Raw genomic sequence first — 20359 nt, 5'->3', positions numbered from 1 at the left:
AATTTCCGAAAACATCGAAGAAGAATTGTGCATGGCCTAAGCTAGAAAACTGCTGCATTGTCCCATTCCTGCTAATATTTCAGCAACCATGTCTTCAGCTCAGCATCTCAGAGAGTTTATCAGAGAGAGACTAACTGCTGCTGCTCAAGAAATCTTCACCGAGGTTGAAAAAACCATCATTTGCTACGAGGAAGAGCTCGATGCTCAGCGCAGGATGATGGGGATCAACTGGAAACCAGAAATTAAGCTACACAGAGTCGGTTCGGAGCTGCAGAGACAAAGTTCTGGTAGGTCTGGATAAAGGTGCTGATGTTTTCACTGAAGACAGCAGAGATCCGTCAGCGGCGATAGTTGCTGCAGCTCCAGCTGCTGCTAAACGGGGCTGAACAGAAACTGTTTTAGCTGCTAGCTACAGAGGCTAGCACAAACGTGTTTATGAGTCAAGCCCCATGACTGATATATGACCCCAATTGTTATTAATGATGGAAATCCGGAATACAAGGTGTAAATGCTTAATTTGTAAACTCATACATGATTTTGTAAGTCAGAGCAGTGGAGAGTACAAGTCCTTCTCAAAATATTAGCATATTGTGATAAAGTTCATTATTTTCCATAATGTAATGATAAAAATTGAACATTCATATATTTTAGATTCATTGCATAATAACTGAAATATTTCAGGTCTTTTATTGTCTGAATACGGATGATTTTTGCATACAGCTCATGAAAACCCAAAATTCCTATCTCACAAAATTAGCATATTATGAAAGGGGTCTCTAAAGGAGCTATGAACCTAATCATCTGAAGCAACGAATGAACTCTAAACACCTGCAAAAGATTCCCGACCAAGTATTGAGTGCATAACTGTACATAATTATTTGAAAGTTGACTTTTTTTGTATTAAAAACACTTTTCTTTTATTGGTCGGATGAAATATGCTAATTTTGTGAGATATGAATTTTGGGTTTTCATTAGCTGTATGCCAAAATCATCTGTATTAAGACAATAAAAGACCTGAAATATTTCAGTTAGTGTGCAATGAATCTAAAATATATGAATGTTCAATTTTTATCATTACATAATAGAAAATAATGAACTTTATCACAATATGCTAATATTTTGAGAAGGACCTGTATTATGATGGAGACGCGGAACAAAGGGATGAAACACAATAGGATAATATTTGTTTATTTCTTATATTAATTGAGCCACAGAGGCACTTGCAGGTCCAGCGCTGCAAGTTGCACAGCCCTGATATAGCAGATAAAAACGATAAATCTGCATTTTATTTAATTCTTAGAGTTAAGAAAATAAAGCTGGACTAAGATATCAGTTAGTTCTAGTAAAACAAAATATTTACTGTTATCGCTTCAGTTCAGGGACCCAGACCAGTTCTACAGGGAAATGGGCAAACTGTGTCAAAGTAGAAACATGCAAATGATTTTGTCCAAATCTATATTTCTCAAATGTGTTTAATGAAATATCTCTCTGTCGCTGCTCATTAGTAGTGTGGGACATAGTCAAGTTAAATAGATCAAATGATTCCAACTGATTACAGGAAATTATTTCTTTGCCTTATGTCTCTCAAACATCCAGTTTTCATGAATGCAGTGTCTGATGGTTGCTATGGAGACCTGATGCCTCCAGGATGTTCCTCTTGGCTGCAGTTCTCTTACAGAGAGACCTGGAGATGTGTTGACCTGCTCCACCATCCTCCTCAGTGTGTGGTGTTGAGATAAACTCATCCAGCCTCAACTCTCACACAATCAGTTACTAAACTAAATGTACAGTCAGAGCGATAATGAATAGGTTTCAATGTTAGGCCAGTCCTTTTGATCTTTTCTTGCATCCACTTCCTCTTGAACATCAACACATCTGCCTTTGTTAAGGAAATGATGTCTACTCTTTCTTTTTTGAATAGTGGCTTAGAGAAACGCGTCTCTGTCTCATCATATTTATAACCCAGAGAACCAGACTGTCATGTTTCACTAAATTAAATTCCTACACAGTCTGGTCAACATTAAATAGTGAGGCTAGACATAAGGTTACAAGTGAGATTAAAAACACATTGTCTTAATGTATTTTGAGATCTTCAATGGTATGAATGCCTGAAAATTAAACATTAAATTATAAATAAAAAATATGTATGAAACTGTTCTTCTAGATTAAAATCTGAATGTATTTGAAATCTTTTAAACATTTTTGCCATGTCAGCAAATTAATGTGGAGGACACGTCACCTGCTTTTTAGTTAAAATCTACAAACCAATTTTATATGAACTATATGATGCTTACAGAGCAGAATCTCCAGGAAGGTTCAGGCTGATCCATGAGATAGTTATCAATTTAATTATATTAATGATGTCATCCTTTGTTCCCACAGACCTCCAACAGCCAAGTGTCTCCAATGAGGAAGAAGCTTCTGCCATCCAACAAGTCTGTAGCCTGGCAAGTAGGTCCAGTCAGGACCAGAAAGAAGCAGAACATCAGTGGACTGAAGAGGTACAGATGGAACCAGAACCAAAATGGATTAAAGAAGAAGAGGAGGAACCAGAACCTGCACTGCTCAAACATGAGGAATTGGATTATCCACTAACAAATGTAAAAAAAGAGGAGTTGGATTGTTCAGTGCTTCAACATGAACAGCAGCCACCAGAACATTTACCAACTGGACAGGACCAGAAGAACCTCTGCAGCAGTCAGGAGGGAGAGCAGCTTGTCCAGAAGCAGTTTGCTGCTTTGACTGAGACTTCTACTCTTCAGGAAGATGATGTGAATGAAGAAGAGAGAAGAACAGAGCAGCTTTCCCTACATATCTCTCCAGTGGTTGAGAGCAAAGATCAGGAAGGAAGCAGCTCCTCTGTGTCAGAGAGTCAGTCTGGTACCAGTACAAAGAAAAGATCTTTCAAATGTGACATTTGTGGGAGATGTTTCCCACAACAGAGTAATTTTTTAAACCATTACAGAACTCACACTGGTGAGAGACCTTTTTCATGCCACTCATGTGGAAAAGGTTTTTCTCATATTAGTAATTTTTATCGTCACAAGAAAATTCATACAGGTGAGAGGCCTTTTTTATGTGAAACATGTGGAGAAAGTTTCTCTAATATGAGAAATGTAATTCGTCACAAGAAAATTCATACAGGTGAGAGGCCTTTTTCATGTGAAACATGTGGAAAAAGTTTCTCTAATATGAGAAATGTAATTCGTCACAAGAAAATTCATACAGGTGAGAGGCCTTTTTCATGTGAAACATGTGGAAAAAGTTTCACTAATATGACAAATGTAATTCGTCACAAGAAAATTCATACAGGTGAGAGACCTTTTTCATGCCAGTCTTGTGGAAAAAGTTTCTCTCGAATTAGTCATTTAAATGACCACAAGAAATTTCATACCGGCGAGAGACCTTTTTCATGCCAGTCTTGTGGAAAGAGTTTCACTCAACGTAGTGATTTAAATCGTCACAAGAAAATTCATACTGGGGAGAGACCTTTTTCATGCCAGTCTTGTGGAAAACGTTTCATTCGAATTAGTCATTTAAATCGTCACAAGAAAATTCATACTGGGGAGAAACCTTTTCATGCCAGTCATGCAGAAAGAATTTCACTCGTCTTAGAAACTTAAATCATCACAAGATAAGTCATACAGGTCAGGTGAGAAGGGTTCTCATGATAAACAATAAATCAATCAGCAGTAAATAAATATATGCTTAATAATAAAATGATGGCTATAATATTACTTGTTTGTTTTTATCGTCTCTCCTTCTACAAAGAAACTGGATGAGAAAAGGTTTCACTCCCGTGCCTCCTGCTATTCCCTCCCTCTCATTTTATTGGTAGCGGCTAAACACACAGTGACCTAAAAGCGTCAATTTACTTCCACTCTGGCTGAACCGAACACCTGGCACACGATAGCGATAACAAAAAAAGATGAAAGGTTTCCAACTTTCTTGCATAGCCTCTATAACTGTATGAGCTAGAAATGTCACATGCATGAATTGTGTCTTTTGCTCAGCTGGATGAGAGCTAGCGACTGTCGTCTCACTATGCAATCTCCATAAGAGGGAGAAGCGCCGTCTCCTGTCATCGTGTGACCATTACTTCAGTTACCTGCTGGGCTCCTTGTCTCCTACCACACAGTGTAGCATAAAGCCTGGTGAGGAGGAGCAAGAGGTCTGGGAGCCTCTTGGATTCAAACTACAGTCTATCCATGTTTCTTATAGACAAAGTTACTGATAAAGAGAAACCCTTTCATTTGTCCTTTTCTTTTTTTCTCCTCTTTGAAAACCTGGATGTTATTTTCTTGGCTGCATTGTTCCAGTCAGTCGTTGTAGTCTTTGGCTGCTGCTGAACACTGTTGCCTACAAGTTCACTAAGCAGGAGCAAACCATTTAATACAGATCCACAGGGCTGTTCAGTAGATATGGATCTTTGCTTTTTGATCTGGGAATGGTAACTTTTAATTTTTACTGCTAAAAACAAGTAAAACAAAAAATTATATTATAGACAGAGGCAGTAATATTTGTTCTATTTATATAAAAAAATAAACCCCTGTCGGTCAAAAGCCTTTGGGATTATCATAACCATGAGTAGCATACCAACTTTTAATGTTTTCCTGAAGAATTTCATGTAAAAATTTGTGCTGATTGAATGTATTAAACAACTTCACAACTGCAACATATGGTGAAATTAGATATTTCTAACATTTTTAACTATTAGTCATTGTTTATCTGCCTTGTGATGTTTTTTACTTGATGATTTGTGTATTTATTTTTTTTCTAAATTGGATGGACTACATTTTGTCTTGTAATAAAGATTTATGAATTAATAATAAGTTGCTTCTTTTACTTGATTTTCGGCTGTCCACACTCCATTACAGTCGGGGGCGGTATTGCACCATCATTTGCTACGAGGAAGAGCTCGATGCTCAGCGCAGGATGATGGGGATCAACTGGAAACCAGAAATTAAGCTACACAGAGTCGGTTCGGAGCTGCAGAGACAAAGTTCTGGTAGGTCTGGATAAAGGTGCTGATGTTTTCACTGAAGACAGCAGAGATCCGTCAGCGGCGATAGTTGCTGCAGCTTCAGCAACTGTAGCTCTGATGCTACAGAGTTTGATAGGTTTGTAGCTCAAGACAAAATGTTGCAACAGAAAACGTGTTTACGAGTCTCTGACAACCAGATGGAGATCATTCAAGCCCCGTGATTAAATATATTACTTCAATTATTATCAGTGCAGGCAATTATGGAATGCAAAGTGTATGTTCTTCATTTGTAAGCAAAAATTCCTAGTATGTTTTTTTTTTTTTTTGGCAGTCATTTTTTTAGGAGGACAAATACCTAAACTGTGACCAGTCCTTCCATTTTGGATTACAAAGTCAGAATAAATTCTCAAATTCTTTCCCAATTCTCAAATGTTTGCAAGCTTATAATCTACGTACTCTGTATGTACACTTCGACTGAGTCCACATTTCATAGAGGGGTGTAAGGTGCAGTCTGAGCATTGGGACGGGGCCAGGGAGACCTGGAGATGTTTTGTCCTGCACCACCATCTCCCTCAGAGTGTGTTGTTGAGAGAAACTCATCCAGCCTCATCTCTCACACGTCCAGTTACTAATCTAGATGCACAGTTGGAGCAGTAATTAATAGGTTTACATTTCAGGCAAGTCATTTCAGTATATTCTTGGATCCACTTCCTTTTGAACATCAATATATCTGCCTTATAGAAAATGCTCTCTTCTCTTTCTTCTTTTGAACAGCAGATTAGTGAAACAAGTTTTGGTGTCTCATCACATTTATAAGCCAGAGAAACAGAATGTAATGTTTTACTGATTAAACTTCTACACAGTCTGAACAACTTTAAAATGTGAGGTAAAACGTAAAATTAAAAATCTATTGTCTTAAGGTAAGATGATTTCTTTACTGTGTGAATGCCCTAAAGTTAAACATCTAATTGTAAAAATAATATCTGTTTGAAACTGTACTTCTGGATTAATATCTTTAGAGCATTTTTGCCACAGCTGTAATTTAGTGTGGTGGACACTTTACCTGCTTTTCCATTAAACTCTACAAACTTATTTGTTATTAACTGGATGATGCCTACAGACCGGAATCTCCAAGAAAAACCAGGCTGATCCATGAGATAGTCATCAATTAAATTATATTAATGATGTCATCCTTTGTTCCCACAGACCTCCAACAGCCAAGTGTCTCCAATGAGGAAGAAGCTTCTGCCATTAAACGAGTCTGGAGCCTGGCAAGTAGATCCAGTTATGACCAGAAACAACATCAGTGGACTGAAGAGGAACATATGGAACCAGAACCAAAATTGATTAAAAAAGAAGAGGAGGAACCAGAACCTGCACTGCTCAATCATGAGGAAATAGAATATCCACTAATATACGTAAGAAAGGAGGAGCTAGATTCTTCAGGGCTTCAACTTGAACAGCAGCCACCAGAATATTTACCAACTGGACAGGACCAGAAGAATCTCTGCAGCAGTCCTTCCCTCTTCTTTCTTCTTTTGAACAGTAGTTTAGTGAAAGAAGTCTTGGTGTCTCATCACATTCATATTCCAGAGAACCAGAATGCCATGTTTTACTAATTAAAGTGGGATTAAAAACATATTGTCTTAATGTAGGATGAGTTTTTTTTTCCAAAATATATTTATGCTTTAACATGAGGTACAGTGTAAAGGTAATGCAATACCTATACAGTTACAGTGTACCTTTAAATACAAACATAATTGTGCTAGAACAAGCCCAATTATACCCACATATATACACCTACACGAAATACATAAAATGGATCAAGTCAAAGTAAACATATTGCGTTGGCGGACAGAAACAGATACATCATAAGATAAACAAATAAAATAAAAAGGACCACAGTACTAAATATATGTACATTTCTTTCCCTCAACTCATACAAACACACACTCGAAAAACAAGAAAAAAATAAAAATAAATAAATTTTTAAAAAATCAGGTGCCAGAGGACACTGTTAATGTATCAGCCAAACTTAACTCAAGAAAGATGAAAGAAAAAGAGATATTGATTAGAATAATAAACATCAGCTACATACGTACTACCTTATCAGTCTGGAATATTAGGGAAATTAATCTAAGGGTTCTTAATAAGGGGCTCCACAAACCCAAAAATCTCGTAGAAGAGCCTCTTAAAGTAAAACGGATTTTCTCAAGTTTAATGAAATACAGTGTATCCCAAAGCCAGTGGGTATATGCTGGAGGTTGAGGCGACTTCCATTTTATTATAATCACTCTCCGTGCCAAAAAAGTCAAGAAAGCCAAGGAGGATTTCTGAAAGGAGGACAGGGTGGACTGTGGAGGTGCAACTCCAAACAAAGCAGTCAAGGGGTCAAGCTCCAATTTCTTGTCAAAAATTTCCGACAGAATAGCAAAACTTTGGACCAATAGTTAGAAAGCTGAGGGCAAAGCCAGATAGTGTGGATAAAATTGGCTGGAGAATGTTGGCATCTATCGCAGGCAGGAGAAACATTGGTGTAAAACTTGGCCAGACGTGCTTTAGTATAATAAGTGCGATACACAAGTTTGCATTGAATTAGATTATGTCTGGCACAAATAGAGGACTTATGCACCAATGACAGGATTAGTGTCCAAAGATCCTCTGAAATGGTCTGTCCAAGGTCTTCCTCCCAAAGTGATCTATAGGAATTCAGGGTTTGTGGGCGTAGAAGCATGATTTGATTGTAAATAAAATATATGGCTCCTTTCAATTTGACAGTAGGTTTTAGAAAAATGTCTAAAGGTGAACCTTTGGGAAGGGTGGGAAAATTTGAATAAGTAGAGCGGACAAAGCTGCGCACTTGCAAGTATCTAAAGAAATGATGGCGCGGGATATCAAACTTTTCAGAGATTTGTTGGAATGAGGCAAAAGTATTATCAATATACATATCATGAAAAGTTGAAATTCCTGTTCTCCGCCACGACAGGAAGATACCATCTGTGAGAGACGGCTGAAAGGTATGATTTGAGGCTATAGGGGAATAGACAGAAAGAGATTGCAAGCCAAAATGCCATCTAAATTGCATCCACAGCCTCAAGGATGCATCAACTATTTTATTAGAAGAAGTATACAGTTTAGTTGAGGACTGTAATGGTGAATGTAGTAAGGCTGCCAAGGACACAGGTTTTACAGAGTTGGCCTCCATAACAAGCCAAGCTGGAGAAGAAGGGCTATCTGACTGGAGCCAATATCTAAAAAGCCTAATATTTGAAGCCCAATAATAACATCTAAAATTTGGCAAGGCCATCCCCCCAAGCCTTTTAAGTCTTTGTAAGAATTGAGTGCGTATACGAGGGGCCTTCCCATTCCAGAGAAATTTGGTAATTATATTATCGGGTTTGCTAAAAAAGGACTATAGAATATTCAAGACGATTTCAACTGATGTGTAAGTTCAGATATTGAGTTGTTATGTTACTTGACATGCTACTTGCCTACATTTGCAAAGTAGTAAATCCAAAAGCCAGACTTTTTTTTCTGCTGACTGGCTGTACCCCAATAGCAGATATAAGGAAAACATTTGATGTTAGTTTCTTTAGTTGTGCCAAAATTATTTCCACTAAATATGTTAATGTGTATTACGGTACATTAGGTATTTGAATTGTTAAAATAGACACCATTTTAGAGTCTCAAGTACTCTGAAATACATCAGAATGATCAGGTTGGAACTGCCTACTCCAGAGGTCTCCAGCCCAATTCTTCAACATTTAATATCCTGCAGGTTTTAGATTCATCCCTGCTCCCAGGGTGCTGCCAGAAATATTGGCTCCCACTGCGGAGGGAGTTGCTGTCATTACTTTTTGTCTGTCTGACCCTTTACAAGAGTTGGATGTATCAAACATCTTAAAAATAAAAACATTGACAATTGCAATAAATACCAATTTTTGATATATTTCTAGATTTTTTTTAAACTATTTGAATAATTGTTTATCTGCTTTGCGATGGAGGTGTCTTTTCTTACTTGGTGATTTAGATATTTTATTTAGTTTTTTCTAAGGGGTATGGACTACTTTTTGTCTCAATAAAGACTTATCAATTAATACGAAATTGTTTTCCCCCGTTTATTGCCTGTCCACACACCAGTTCAGCAGGGGGCAGTATTGCAACAATTTCGTTGTATATTAGCCGCCAAGAAAACAACGAAGAAGAAGAAGACCGCATGGGTTAAGCTAGAAAACTGCTGCATTGTCCCATTCCTGCTAATATTTCAGCAACCATGTCTTCAGCTCAGCATCTCAGAGAGTTTATCAGAGAGAGACTAACTGCTGCTGCTCAAGAAATCTTCACCGAGGTTGAAAAAACCATCATTTGCTACGAGGAAGAGCTCGATGCTCAGCGCAGGATGATGGGGATCAACTGGAAACCAGAAATTAAGCTACACAGAGTCGGTTCGGAGCTGCAGAGACAAAGTTCTGGTAGGTCTGGATAAAGGTGCTGATGTTTTCACTGAAGACAGCAGAGATCCGTCAGCGGCGATAGTTGCTGCAGCTCCAGCTGCTGCTAAACGGGGCTGAACAGAAACTGTTTTAGCTGCTAGCTACAGAGGCTAGCACAAACGTGTTTATGAGTCAAGCCCCATGACTGATATATGACCCCTATTGTTATTAATGATGGAAATTTGGAATACAAGGTGTAAATTTTTCATTTATAATCTCATACGTGACTTTTTAAATCTTAAAAAAAATAACTACATGCTGTCCGTCCACACTACGGAGCCCCCTAGGGGACATGGGGATTTTTATTCTTTTGCGTTTCCTCGCAATAATCAGTTCATGCGGCATAATTGAATCCTGTGCGCCTTCCTTACGGTGTCCATCGTTCTTTCTGCTATAATATGAGGCTTTCGTGAAGTTTTTCTATGTATGTTATATCTCGTTATGAAGTATCTGAAGTTGTATAATCTTTTTCATTAGGATAGAAATGCACCACAAACCTATGACTCAAGCAGAAACTTTCCTTAATCCTCTGATGCGTGAGTGATTGACCATACAGTCTTCCGTGAGTGGGTCTTTTTTGACCCGTGTTGCAATCAATGCGTTTTTATGCTACTTTTGTCATTTTAATTCAAAATAATGCTTTGGATAATACTTTCTATTGTGTTTTATTTCACACAAGAATTATTTCTTGTTTGAAATATTTTCATTAGTAGAACATTTGTGACAATTTGTAGAATATTTTAAAATGAAATGGCAATTTTACAACAATGGGATAATGTCAATATCCATTATGTGTGTGATCAGTACATATGTGAGAAAGGTCATGTTCTAGGTAACATTACTGCTATGTGTATATGTATTTGTGCATTTATTTATCCATCCATCCATCTTCTTCTGCTTATCCGGGGTCAGGTCGTGGGGTCAGCAGCCTAAGTAAGGAGGCCCAGACTTCGCTCTCCCTAGCCACTTGTTCCAGCAACTTCGGGGAAATCCAAGGCATTTCCAGGCCAGCAGGGAAACCTAGTCGTGCCCTGAGTCTTCCAGAGCCTCCTCCCTGTGAGAGTGGGCCCAGAACACCTCACCAGGGAGGCATCCTAACCAGATGCCCGAGCCACCTCAACTGGCTCCTCTCGACATGAAGGAGCAGCGGCTCTACTCTGAGTCCCTCCTGGATGATCGAGCTTCTCACCCAGACACCCTATGGAGAAGACTCATTTCAGCCGCTTGTATCTGTGATCTCGTTCTTTTGTACGTGACCCAAAGCTCATGACCATAGATGAGGGTAGGAACTTAGATCAACTGGTAAATCAAGCGCTTTACATAAAATAGTTTTTATGATCTCCCGCTCCATTTTTCCCTCATTTGTGAACAATATCCCAAGATACCTAAACTCCTCCACTTGGGGCAGAACCCCTTGGCCTGGAGAAGGCACTCCATTCTTTTCTAGCTCATTTATTTATGCATTCATTTATATGGCTATGAATTTTTATTTTATTTATTGAGATGATAAAAGAAAGAGCCTTGAACACATTCAACACATCATCCAGGGTGTCAGACACACACAGACGCACGCACACAAATAATACACATGCACAATAAAATATAGACAGTAATGTTACCTAGCTTGGTTGGATAACTAGTGTTAACTAACTTCAAAAAAGCCTAATATGTTGATTCGGGACAATAACACTGTCAGTATTCATGATTGACTCACGCACACATTTGTGAGGTAAAAAACAAAGATAATATGTAAAAGTTCTTGCTGTGTAAAGTATCATTACTCAGGGGTGACACTTAGGACTCAGTGTGTATGGTTCACAGACAAATGTTTTTCTGACAGTCACAGTTGGTAAGAAACAAAAATTCCCATTAAATTCCATAGGAAATTAATGCAGGTCATTTTTGAGCCACTCGCTGAAGAATGGGGTAGTAACATAAAACAGAATATTTCTTAAAAGGTAAATTAAAAATTTTAATACAGTGAACCCTTGCTATAACGCGGTTTATCTTTCACGGCTTCGCTGCTTCGCGGAGTTTTTTGTTCAGTTTTTTTTCACAGTGCATTGTGTTCTGCGTCCTGATTGGCTAAACAGTCTTCGTGCTTCTTCTCTACCTGTGTGCCAATAACGTTACGGTATTTAAATATACTTAATACAGCTTGGCAAATTTTGGCAAATATTTTTGCCCAGAAGAAAAAAGAGTGACAACAACTACCGATAATTATGTTCTTCTCTCGAAAAAACACACCTGCACCTCAGGCTTCAGAAGAAAAAGCCACTGGAGAGCGGAGTCAGGCCGCAGCGTCACAGTCAGAGGCACAGTGAAATACGCGAGTCACAATTTGACCTACTGTACTTTGTATTGATGAGTAAAATGATTATTTTATAGTTAAATGGTTCTTTTCGGAACGCAACCCCTGCAAAAAACGAGGGTTCACTGTACCTGGAATATAAAGTGATAAACTTTTCATTACAAAGATATTGCAAAAAGATGACCTCACTGGGTCAAAAAGGACCCACTTACGCATCAGAGGGTTAAGTAGGAGAGAGGAAAAAATACATGACCTAGAAGCTATTGAAGAAAAGTTTTGTGAGGTGGTTACTTGACTTGCTTTTCAGTTAAACTCTACAAAACAGGCCAGCATCTCCAGGACAAACCAGGCTGATCCATGATGAGATAGTCACCAATTAAATTATATGAATTATGTTGTTTTTTGTTCCCACAGACCTCCAACAGCCAAGTGTCTCCAATGAGGAGGAAGCTCCTGGCATCCAACAAGTCTGGAGCCTGGCAATTCAGTCCAGTCAGGACCAGAAAGAAGCAGAAGATCAGTGGACTGAAGAGGTACAGATGGAACCAGAACCAAAAAGGATTAAAAAAGAAGAAAACAAACCAGAACCTACACTGCTCAATCATGAGGAAATAGAATATCCACTAATATACGTAAGAAAAGAGGAGCTAGATTCTTCAGGGCTTCAACTTGAACAGCAGCCACCAGAACATTTACCAACTGGACAGGACCAGAAGGACCTCTGCAGCAGTCAGGAGGGAGAGCAGCTTGTCCAGAAGGAAGCTGAGCCCAGAATGATGGGGATCAACTGGAAAACACAAATAAACCTGCACAGAATTGGATCGGAGCTGCAGAGACAAAGTTCTGGTAGGTCTGGATAAAGTTGCTTTATGTATTCAGGTTGAAAGACTAAAAATGACTTGCAAGTGGCAATGCACATCAAACGAGTCTTTTTCAGTAAACAAACTGTTGAGACCCATATTTAGTCAAACTAATATTTAAATGTTTAATTATGAGTTTGGCTCAGTGTCACAGATCTAATCTCTGCTACAGCTTTACAAAAACCTAAAGCTCTAAATAAAAACAAGTTTTAATGAGTAATTCCACTTGATCAAATTTCCCATAAATGTAGATTTATTATTGTGGCTCTCGATACAAGTTATGTGTTATTTAAATTATAACTTGTTAAGTTGCTTTATTTATAAGCATTTTTTATTCCCATGTCCTGGTTGACTGAGAACCTATATGTATGCAGAACTAATGAAAATCTTGGAAGCACTAACTGAAAAAGTCAGCCGGGGGGCGGGGCTAATGACCGGGTCATTTATACCCAAATAATAAAGCTCATGATAATTTAACTTTACAACATAGACATGCCCGCAACAGCGGATCTTACAAGTTTCACCACCACAGAGAGAAACTGTCATTCAAAATCCACCTGTCATGAAGTACAACAAACCAAGAGAACAACAGAAACATCAGGCTTCTGGTCACTAATGATGAAACAACATAAATTCAAATCCGTTCAGAACCGTGGATGGGTTCGGATCATTTTGACACTTTATCAATTTCAACTCAGAGCCTGGAGCAGCTAGCAACTGCTGAAGTTAGGTTTATTGTTGACGCGTTGAAGCAGGAACGCAGCAGCCCGCGCCGCATGCGCAGTATGTCGCAGCACCTCGCGCACATCTGGATGTTTGTAACTTGGTACGGATCGCGCACTGCCGTTCGCACAAACTGAACGGTCTGGAAGATGCTCTTCAAGGCGGCTCCAATGAAAACCTTAACTATAAACACCATACTGCTGTCTTGGCTCAAAAACGCTCAACCCGAACTGCTGAAAGCGACTATAACTCGGCCTTCTGTCCCTGACATCACCGCTGTACCGCCGACAGAGAGAAAAGGGGATGTAAGCTCGGTGGCTCGGCTCATACAGTTTACAATCAGTCTACAGTTAACTCACATTTGTGAATAATGTCAGAGCTGCTACCTGTAACTAGTCCAGCTCCTTCGCTGGGCTGCCAGTTTTGGCGGGTCTGAATCGCTGCCAACAAAAGGGTTCGGTTCGTCTCCCAAGACGAGGAACAAAATATGCGTCCAGTTTTTGGCTTTTCCTTGCTCTGTTTTTTCCATCCTTTCCACTTCGCCGCTCCATGGAGCTCCACTCATGTTAATTTAGTCTGTAGAAATGCTCTAGCTAGTTTGCCATCTGTTGCCAAGTGACTGATGATGACATTGGTGGACGGCCGGTGACAAGCTTTACCCAGAATACACTTGGAGACAATATGGACGATCCACTTGTAATTTTGTGTGTCAGAAAGTTAAATGTAAATAAAGCCAGTCCTGTAGCACATTTTATTCAATATTTTACACCCACTATGTCACTAAAATCAGTCGGTCTTGTAAGGATTTTAGCAACCATGAGTCAACATTGACTGGGGCACCATACTATATAATCCTACATACATCATACTCAACAGGAGAGGGCCGCTTTCTCCAGCTCTGACGTGATAAAGGCTTGGATCCATGAAGTCATACTCTGCCTCCCATCCGCAGCCCCTCCTGCCCCCCTGAATTTCCGCCCCTGCTTGGAAGTATCGTAACTTAAACGTAACGATGAAAGCACCAGGGATTTTAAGGACAAATATTAAATTTTTTGTGGTTTTAAAAAAATTGATGGCAAGAAATAAAAGCACACCTTTCAGTTTTTCTGTTTTCTGTTTCTCGGCTCCCACACAGAGCTGTCAGCTAGTTGTAACGCTCAGCCCCTCCCGCCCGTTTCAAACTCTTCTCATTGACGTAAAAGTTAGAGAGCAAAATATGAGTGAAACATTTGCTACCTTTGACAAAAAAGCTCAAGTCTATTAAAGCAATGTAGCCAGTTTTTATTTCCAATGAGGCAGATCAACAAAAGAGAAGAAAAGTGGATCGACAATCTATGGCTATAAACCGGAGTTGCAGTGCCAGAGCTTGGAGAGCCCACTTTCTAACAGTTAAGGATAACATTGTTTAAATTGTATTTTGAGATATTTTATTGGACACTTACTTAGACACTTGGACAGTAAGGTAATATACATTATGCCCCTTTTCCACCGGCTGGGCTCAGCTCTGCTTGGCTTGCTTTGCGAGTATTTCCATTAGGTTTTTTTTGAGGCTTGCTCTGTTTTTTAGGTCTCTGCTTCGTATCTATTTTGTTCTGTCCTCAACTGGAGAAATTCACTTCCTGACCCCCATCTGAATTTTGCACGGCATCCGGGTCACGTGTCTGCAACCCAGCAATTGTTAATGGGTTTCTTCCTCTTGAGCAGTGAAAGTAAATAAAAGGTGTTACATGTCTTTTGCTGTAAGTGTTTACTTACTGGAGGGGTTTTTGTTTGTGCTGGAGAGCCACAGCTAGCTCCTGACTTTAGCGGCTCTGAGAGCCTGTACCGTTCAGCGCAGTTGTTGCTCCTCCTACACATTGGACTGAATCATTGACCGGAAAGGGAACCAAAAATTTTAAATTTGATATAGTATACAGACTTCGTTGTTGCAATAATTTCTGAGACAATAGTTCAGCTAGATTTATCATGACAGGCCTACTTTTGCATTCCTTGTTCATGCATGTGATCTTATATTTCTATGATGTTTGAAATAAATAAATGAAGTGAAATAAAAACTTTTTAGGGAGGCACAATTCTAGACTTTTCTAAGATTGACAGGGGTCCAGATCCCCCCGAGCCTCTTGGGATTTCTGCCCGTGATCTCTATTCAGCTGAAGCTAAAAGTGCATCATCTTCATTTTAATTTATTGTTAAATGTAAAAAATAAAATCAGTCTAAAGGACTGGTAAAAACATAAATGTAGTGTTCTCACTTCACTTCAGGGGTCCAGACCAGTTATATAAGGAGACTGGTAAACTGTCCAAGTAGAAACATGCAAATGGTTTTCTTCACATCTACATTTCTGAAATATCTCTCTGTCACTCCAAATTTGTTCTGTGGGACATGTTTAAGTTAAATGGATCAGGTGTCTCCAACAGTGATGGCAGGAAAGGATTCTTTGTGGCATTTCTCCCAAATATTCAGTTTTCATGAATGCAGTGTCTGATGGTTGCTATGGAGACCTGATGCCTCCAGGATGTTCCTCTTGGCTGCAGTTCTCTTACAGAGAGACCTGGAGATGTGTTGACCTGCTCCACCATCCTCCTCACTGTGTGGTGTTGAGATAAACTCATCCAGCCTCAACTCTCATAAATTCAGTTGTTTCCCTAAGTGCGCAGTTTGAGCAATAATGAATGGGTTTTAATTTTAGGCCAGTTTTTTCTATCTTTTCTTGGATCCATGTCATTTTTAATATCAACACATTTGCCTTGTTTATGGAAATAATGTGAGATTAAACACATGTCTAATGTAGGTTGAGTTCGTCACTGTATAAAGACCGAAAGATTAAATGTTTAATTGTGAAAGAAATTTAAAATCTGTATGAAACTGTACTTCTGGGTTAAAATATGAATGTAGTTGAAATCTTAACATTTCGCCTACAGCTCAAATTTAGTGAGGAAGACTTCACCTGATTTTTAGTTCAATTCTATAAACTAATTTTAGATTAACCGTATGATGCCTACAGACCAGAATCTCCAGGAAAAACCAGGCTGATATATGAGATAGTCATCAATTAAATTATATTAATGATGTCATCCTTTGTTCCCACAGACCTCCAACAGCCAAGTGTCTCCAATGAGGAGGATGCTTCTCCCATTCAACAAATCTGGAGCCTGTCAAAGGGGTCCAGTCAGGACCAGAAAGAAGCAGAACATCAGTGGACTGTAGAGGAACAGATGGAACCAGAACCAAAATGGATTAAAGAAGAAGGGAAGGAACCACAACCTACACTGCTCAATCATGAGCAAATAGAATATCCACTAAAATACGTAAGAAAAGAGGAGCTAGATTCTTCCGTGCTTCACCATGAACAGCAACCACCAGAACATTTACCAACTGGACAGGACCAGAAGGACCTCTGCAGCAGTCAGGAGGGAGAGCAGCTTGTCCAGAAACAGTTTGCTGCTTTGATTCAGACTTCTACTCTTCAGGAAGATACAAGTGAAGAAGAGAGAAGAACAGAGCAGTTTTCCCTTCAAAACTCTCCAGTGATTGAGAGCAAAAATCAGGAAGGAAGCAGCTCTTCTGACTCAGAGAGTCAGTCTGGTACCAGTACAAAGAACAGATCTTTTAAATGTGATGTTTGTGGAATATGTTACACACGACAGTGGATGTTGAAAAAACATTACAGAACCCACACTGGTGAGAATATTTCATGTGAAATATGCGGAAAAGGTTTCTCACAAATTTGTGATTTAAATGTCCACAAGAAAATTCATACAGGTGAGAAGCCTTTTTCATGTCAGTCTTGTGGAAAAACCTTCTCTCTCATTCACAATTTATATCGCCACAGGAGTATTTATGCAGGTGAGGAGCCTTTTTCATGTGAATCATGTGGGAAAAGTTTTTCTAAAATGAGTCAATTAAATAACCACAAGAGATCTTATACAAATGGGAGGCCTTTTTCATGTGAAACATGTGGGGAAAAATTCTGTCAAACTAGAAGTTTAAATCGTCATAAGAAAAGTCATTCAGGTGAACGGCCTTTTTCATGCCAGTCATGCGGAAAAAGTTTCTCACAAAATAAGTATTTAATTTGTCACATGAAAACTCATACAAGTCAAAGGCCGTTTTGAAGCCAAACTTGTGGAAAAGTTTTCTGTGAAATTGATCATTTAGATATACTCAGGAGAACCCACATGGGTGAGATGCGGTTTTCGCATGAAATATGGGATGAAAAATGTCTTTCATTATGGTAAACTGAATTTGCACATGAAACAATATATAACAAGTATGTAAGAATGATGGAGTTGGAATTGCAAAGTCCAGAACTCTCCAACCCAATTCTTTATTATTTAATGTCCTGCAGGTTTTAGATTCATCCCTGTTCCTTGGGCGCTGTCAAGAATTTTGGGCCCCATAACAAAAAAATAAAATTGGTTGCCCCCTGTGCAGTTGTCACTATTTTTTGAGCCTGTCTCACCATTTAAAGAGTAACTGTAAATCCTTGCAATTTCCTTGATTTCTTTGGTTCAATACTGGCACCATCATAATGTTTACTGTTAGTGAATTATACATGCAACAGTGTAGTACTTTATCTGAAGCAAGATTAAAAGCAGTAAAAGTAATGTTAACTCTTTATTTGACCGGTTGTGAATACGACTGTGATGACACAGTCATAAATATGACATAACACCTGAACTCATGAACATGAGTGAGTCTTCATGAATATTTATGACTGTTGTCATAAAGTGTCATTCGGTAAATCATGACACTTTTAATACAAAGTTGACATTATTCAAAATGTCTTTGTTATGACAACTTGACTTAACCAAGAAATCATGATCTGACATAAATTTGTTCTAAAAGTATTACTAATTAAACTTTATCTTTAATAACATATAGCTACATAATTTTTTAAAGTTTTATCAGTGTCAGTGGAGCAATCTATATGTGTTCAGTAGAATCTGGCATCCAGGTAAATAATTTAAAATCATTCTTGGAATTTCTGTCTCAGTAAGGTTTTTTTCACAATTAAATTTTCTAATATTTTAAGTTTTCATTTCTGAGTCAGACGCCCAGAATCCCCCAGGACTGGGATGCTGGGACAGATATTCCGAGTTAAATTTCCTGTATTGTTACAGAAGAAAGTGAAATGCATCATAAAAATTATAGCATAGACATAAAAATGTAAAGGCTATGGTAAAGGGAAAAAAAAGAGTTCAAAGAATTAACTCAATGGAGTGGAGTAAGGCAAACCTAACATTGCTAAAAAGGTTTTTCAGATCAAACGTTATCAGAAATTGGAAAATACACTGCTCAAAAAAATAAAGGGAACACTTAAACAACACAATATAACTCCAAGTAAATCAAACTTCTGTGAAATCAAACTGTCCACTTAGGAAGCAACACTGATTGACAATCAATTTCACCTGCTGTTGTGCAAATGGAATAGACAACAGGTGGAAATTATTGGCTATTAGCAAGACACACTCAATAAAGGAGTGGTTCTGCAGTTGGGACCACAGACCACTTCTCAGTACCTATGCTGTCTGGCTGATGTTTTGGTCAGTTTTGAATGTTGGTGGTGCTTTCACACTCGTGGTAGCATGAGACGGACTCCACAACCCACACAAGTGGCTCAGGTAGTGCAGCTCATCCAGGATGGCACATCAATGCGAGCTGTGGCAAGAAGGTTTGCTGTCTGTCAGTGTAGTGTCCAGAGGCTGGAGGCGCTACCAGGAGACAGGCCAGTACACCAGGAGACGTGGAGGAGGCCGTAGGAGGGCAACAACCCAGCAGCAGGACCGCTACCTCCGCCTTTGTGCAAGAAGGAACAGGAGAAGCACTGCCAGAGCCCTGCAAAATGACCTCCAGCAGGCCACAAATGTGCATGTGTCTGCACAAACGGTTAGAAACCGACTCCATGAGGATGGTATGAGGGCCCGACGTCCACAGATGGGGGTTGTGCTCACAGCCCAACACCGTGCAGGACGCTTGGCATTTGCCAGAGAACACCAGGATTGGCAAATTCGCCACTGACGCCTTGTGCTCTTCACAGATGAAAGCAGGTTCACACTGAGCACATGTGACAGACGTGACAGAGTCTGGAGACGCCGTGGAGAGCGGTCTGCTGCCTGCAACATCCTTCAGCATGACCGGTTTGGCAGTGGGTCAGTAATGGTGTGGGGTGGCATTTCTTTGGAGGGCCGCACAGCCCTCCATGTGCTCACCAGAGGTAGCCTGGCTGCCATTAGGTACCGAGATGAGATCTTCAGACCCCTTGTGAGACCATATGCTGGTGCGGTTGGCCCTGGGTTCCTCCTAATGCAGGACAATGCTAGACCTCATGTGGCTGGAGTGTGTCAGCAGTTCCTGCAAGATGAAGGCATTGAAGCTATGGACTGGCCAGCCCGTTCCCCAGACCTGAATCCAATTGAGCACGTCTGGGACATCATGTCTCACTCCATCCACCAACGTCACGTTGCACCACAGACTGTCCAGGAGTTGGCGGATGCTTTAGTCCAGGTCTGGGAGGAGATCCGCCACCTCATCAGGAGCATGCCCAGGCGTTGCAGGGAGGTCATACAGGCACGTGAAGGCCACACACAATACTGAGCCTCATTTTGACTTGTTTTAAGGACATTACATTAAAGTTGGATCAGCGTGTAGTGTTATTTCACTTTAATTTTGTATGTGGCTCCAAATCCAGGCCTCCATTGGTTAATAAATGTTATTTCCATTGATGATTTTTGTATGATTTTGTTGTCAGCACATTCAACTTTGTACAGAACAAAGTATTCAATGAGAATATTTCTTTCATTCAGATCTGGGATGTGTTATTTGAGTGTTCCCTTTATTTTTTTGAGCAGTGTAAATATGAATAACATGAAAATCTATGAATACATTATGAACAACATAAAATACATAACTTAAATTTTGCAACAACTGAAAATAAAACAAGTGAGTATTACACAAGGAAAAACTATGAAGGAATTGACAGAAATAA

At 39.4% G+C, this 20359-nt stretch overlaps 1 protein-coding gene across 1 annotated transcript; it reads left to right on the top strand.

Moving 5' to 3' along the window:
* The first annotated feature begins 14 nt into the window (after nucleotides 1–14).
* On the top strand, nucleotides 15–4790 carry LOC111608871 (zinc finger protein 391-like). Its single transcript, XM_023335346.1, has 2 exons — nucleotides 15–287; nucleotides 2383–4790. Exons 1-2 carry the CDS (start codon nucleotides 89–91, stop codon nucleotides 3621–3623), a joined length of 1440 nt encoding a protein of 479 aa, XP_023191114.1. The 5' UTR covers nucleotides 15–88; the 3' UTR covers nucleotides 3624–4790.
* Nucleotides 4791–20359: the final 15569 nt, after the last annotated feature.

This window comes from Xiphophorus maculatus, chromosome 6 (assembly GCF_002775205.1).
Source record: "Xiphophorus maculatus strain JP 163 A chromosome 6, X_maculatus-5.0-male, whole genome shotgun sequence".
NCBI lineage: Eukaryota > Metazoa > Chordata > Actinopteri > Cyprinodontiformes > Poeciliidae > Xiphophorus > Xiphophorus maculatus.
Note: the sequence above shows the minus strand (reverse complement) of the source record. Positions and strands in the feature narration are given on the sequence as shown.

Coding starts and splice junctions, on each gene's coding strand:
- LOC111608871 (XM_023335346.1), top strand. CDS start 89: ATGTCTTCAGCTCAGCATCTCAGAGAGTTTATCAGAGAGAGACTAACT. Junction 288..2,382: donor GCTGCAGAGACAAAGTTCTG/GTAGGTCTGGAT, acceptor TTGTTCCCACAG/ACCTCCAACAGCCAAGTGTC.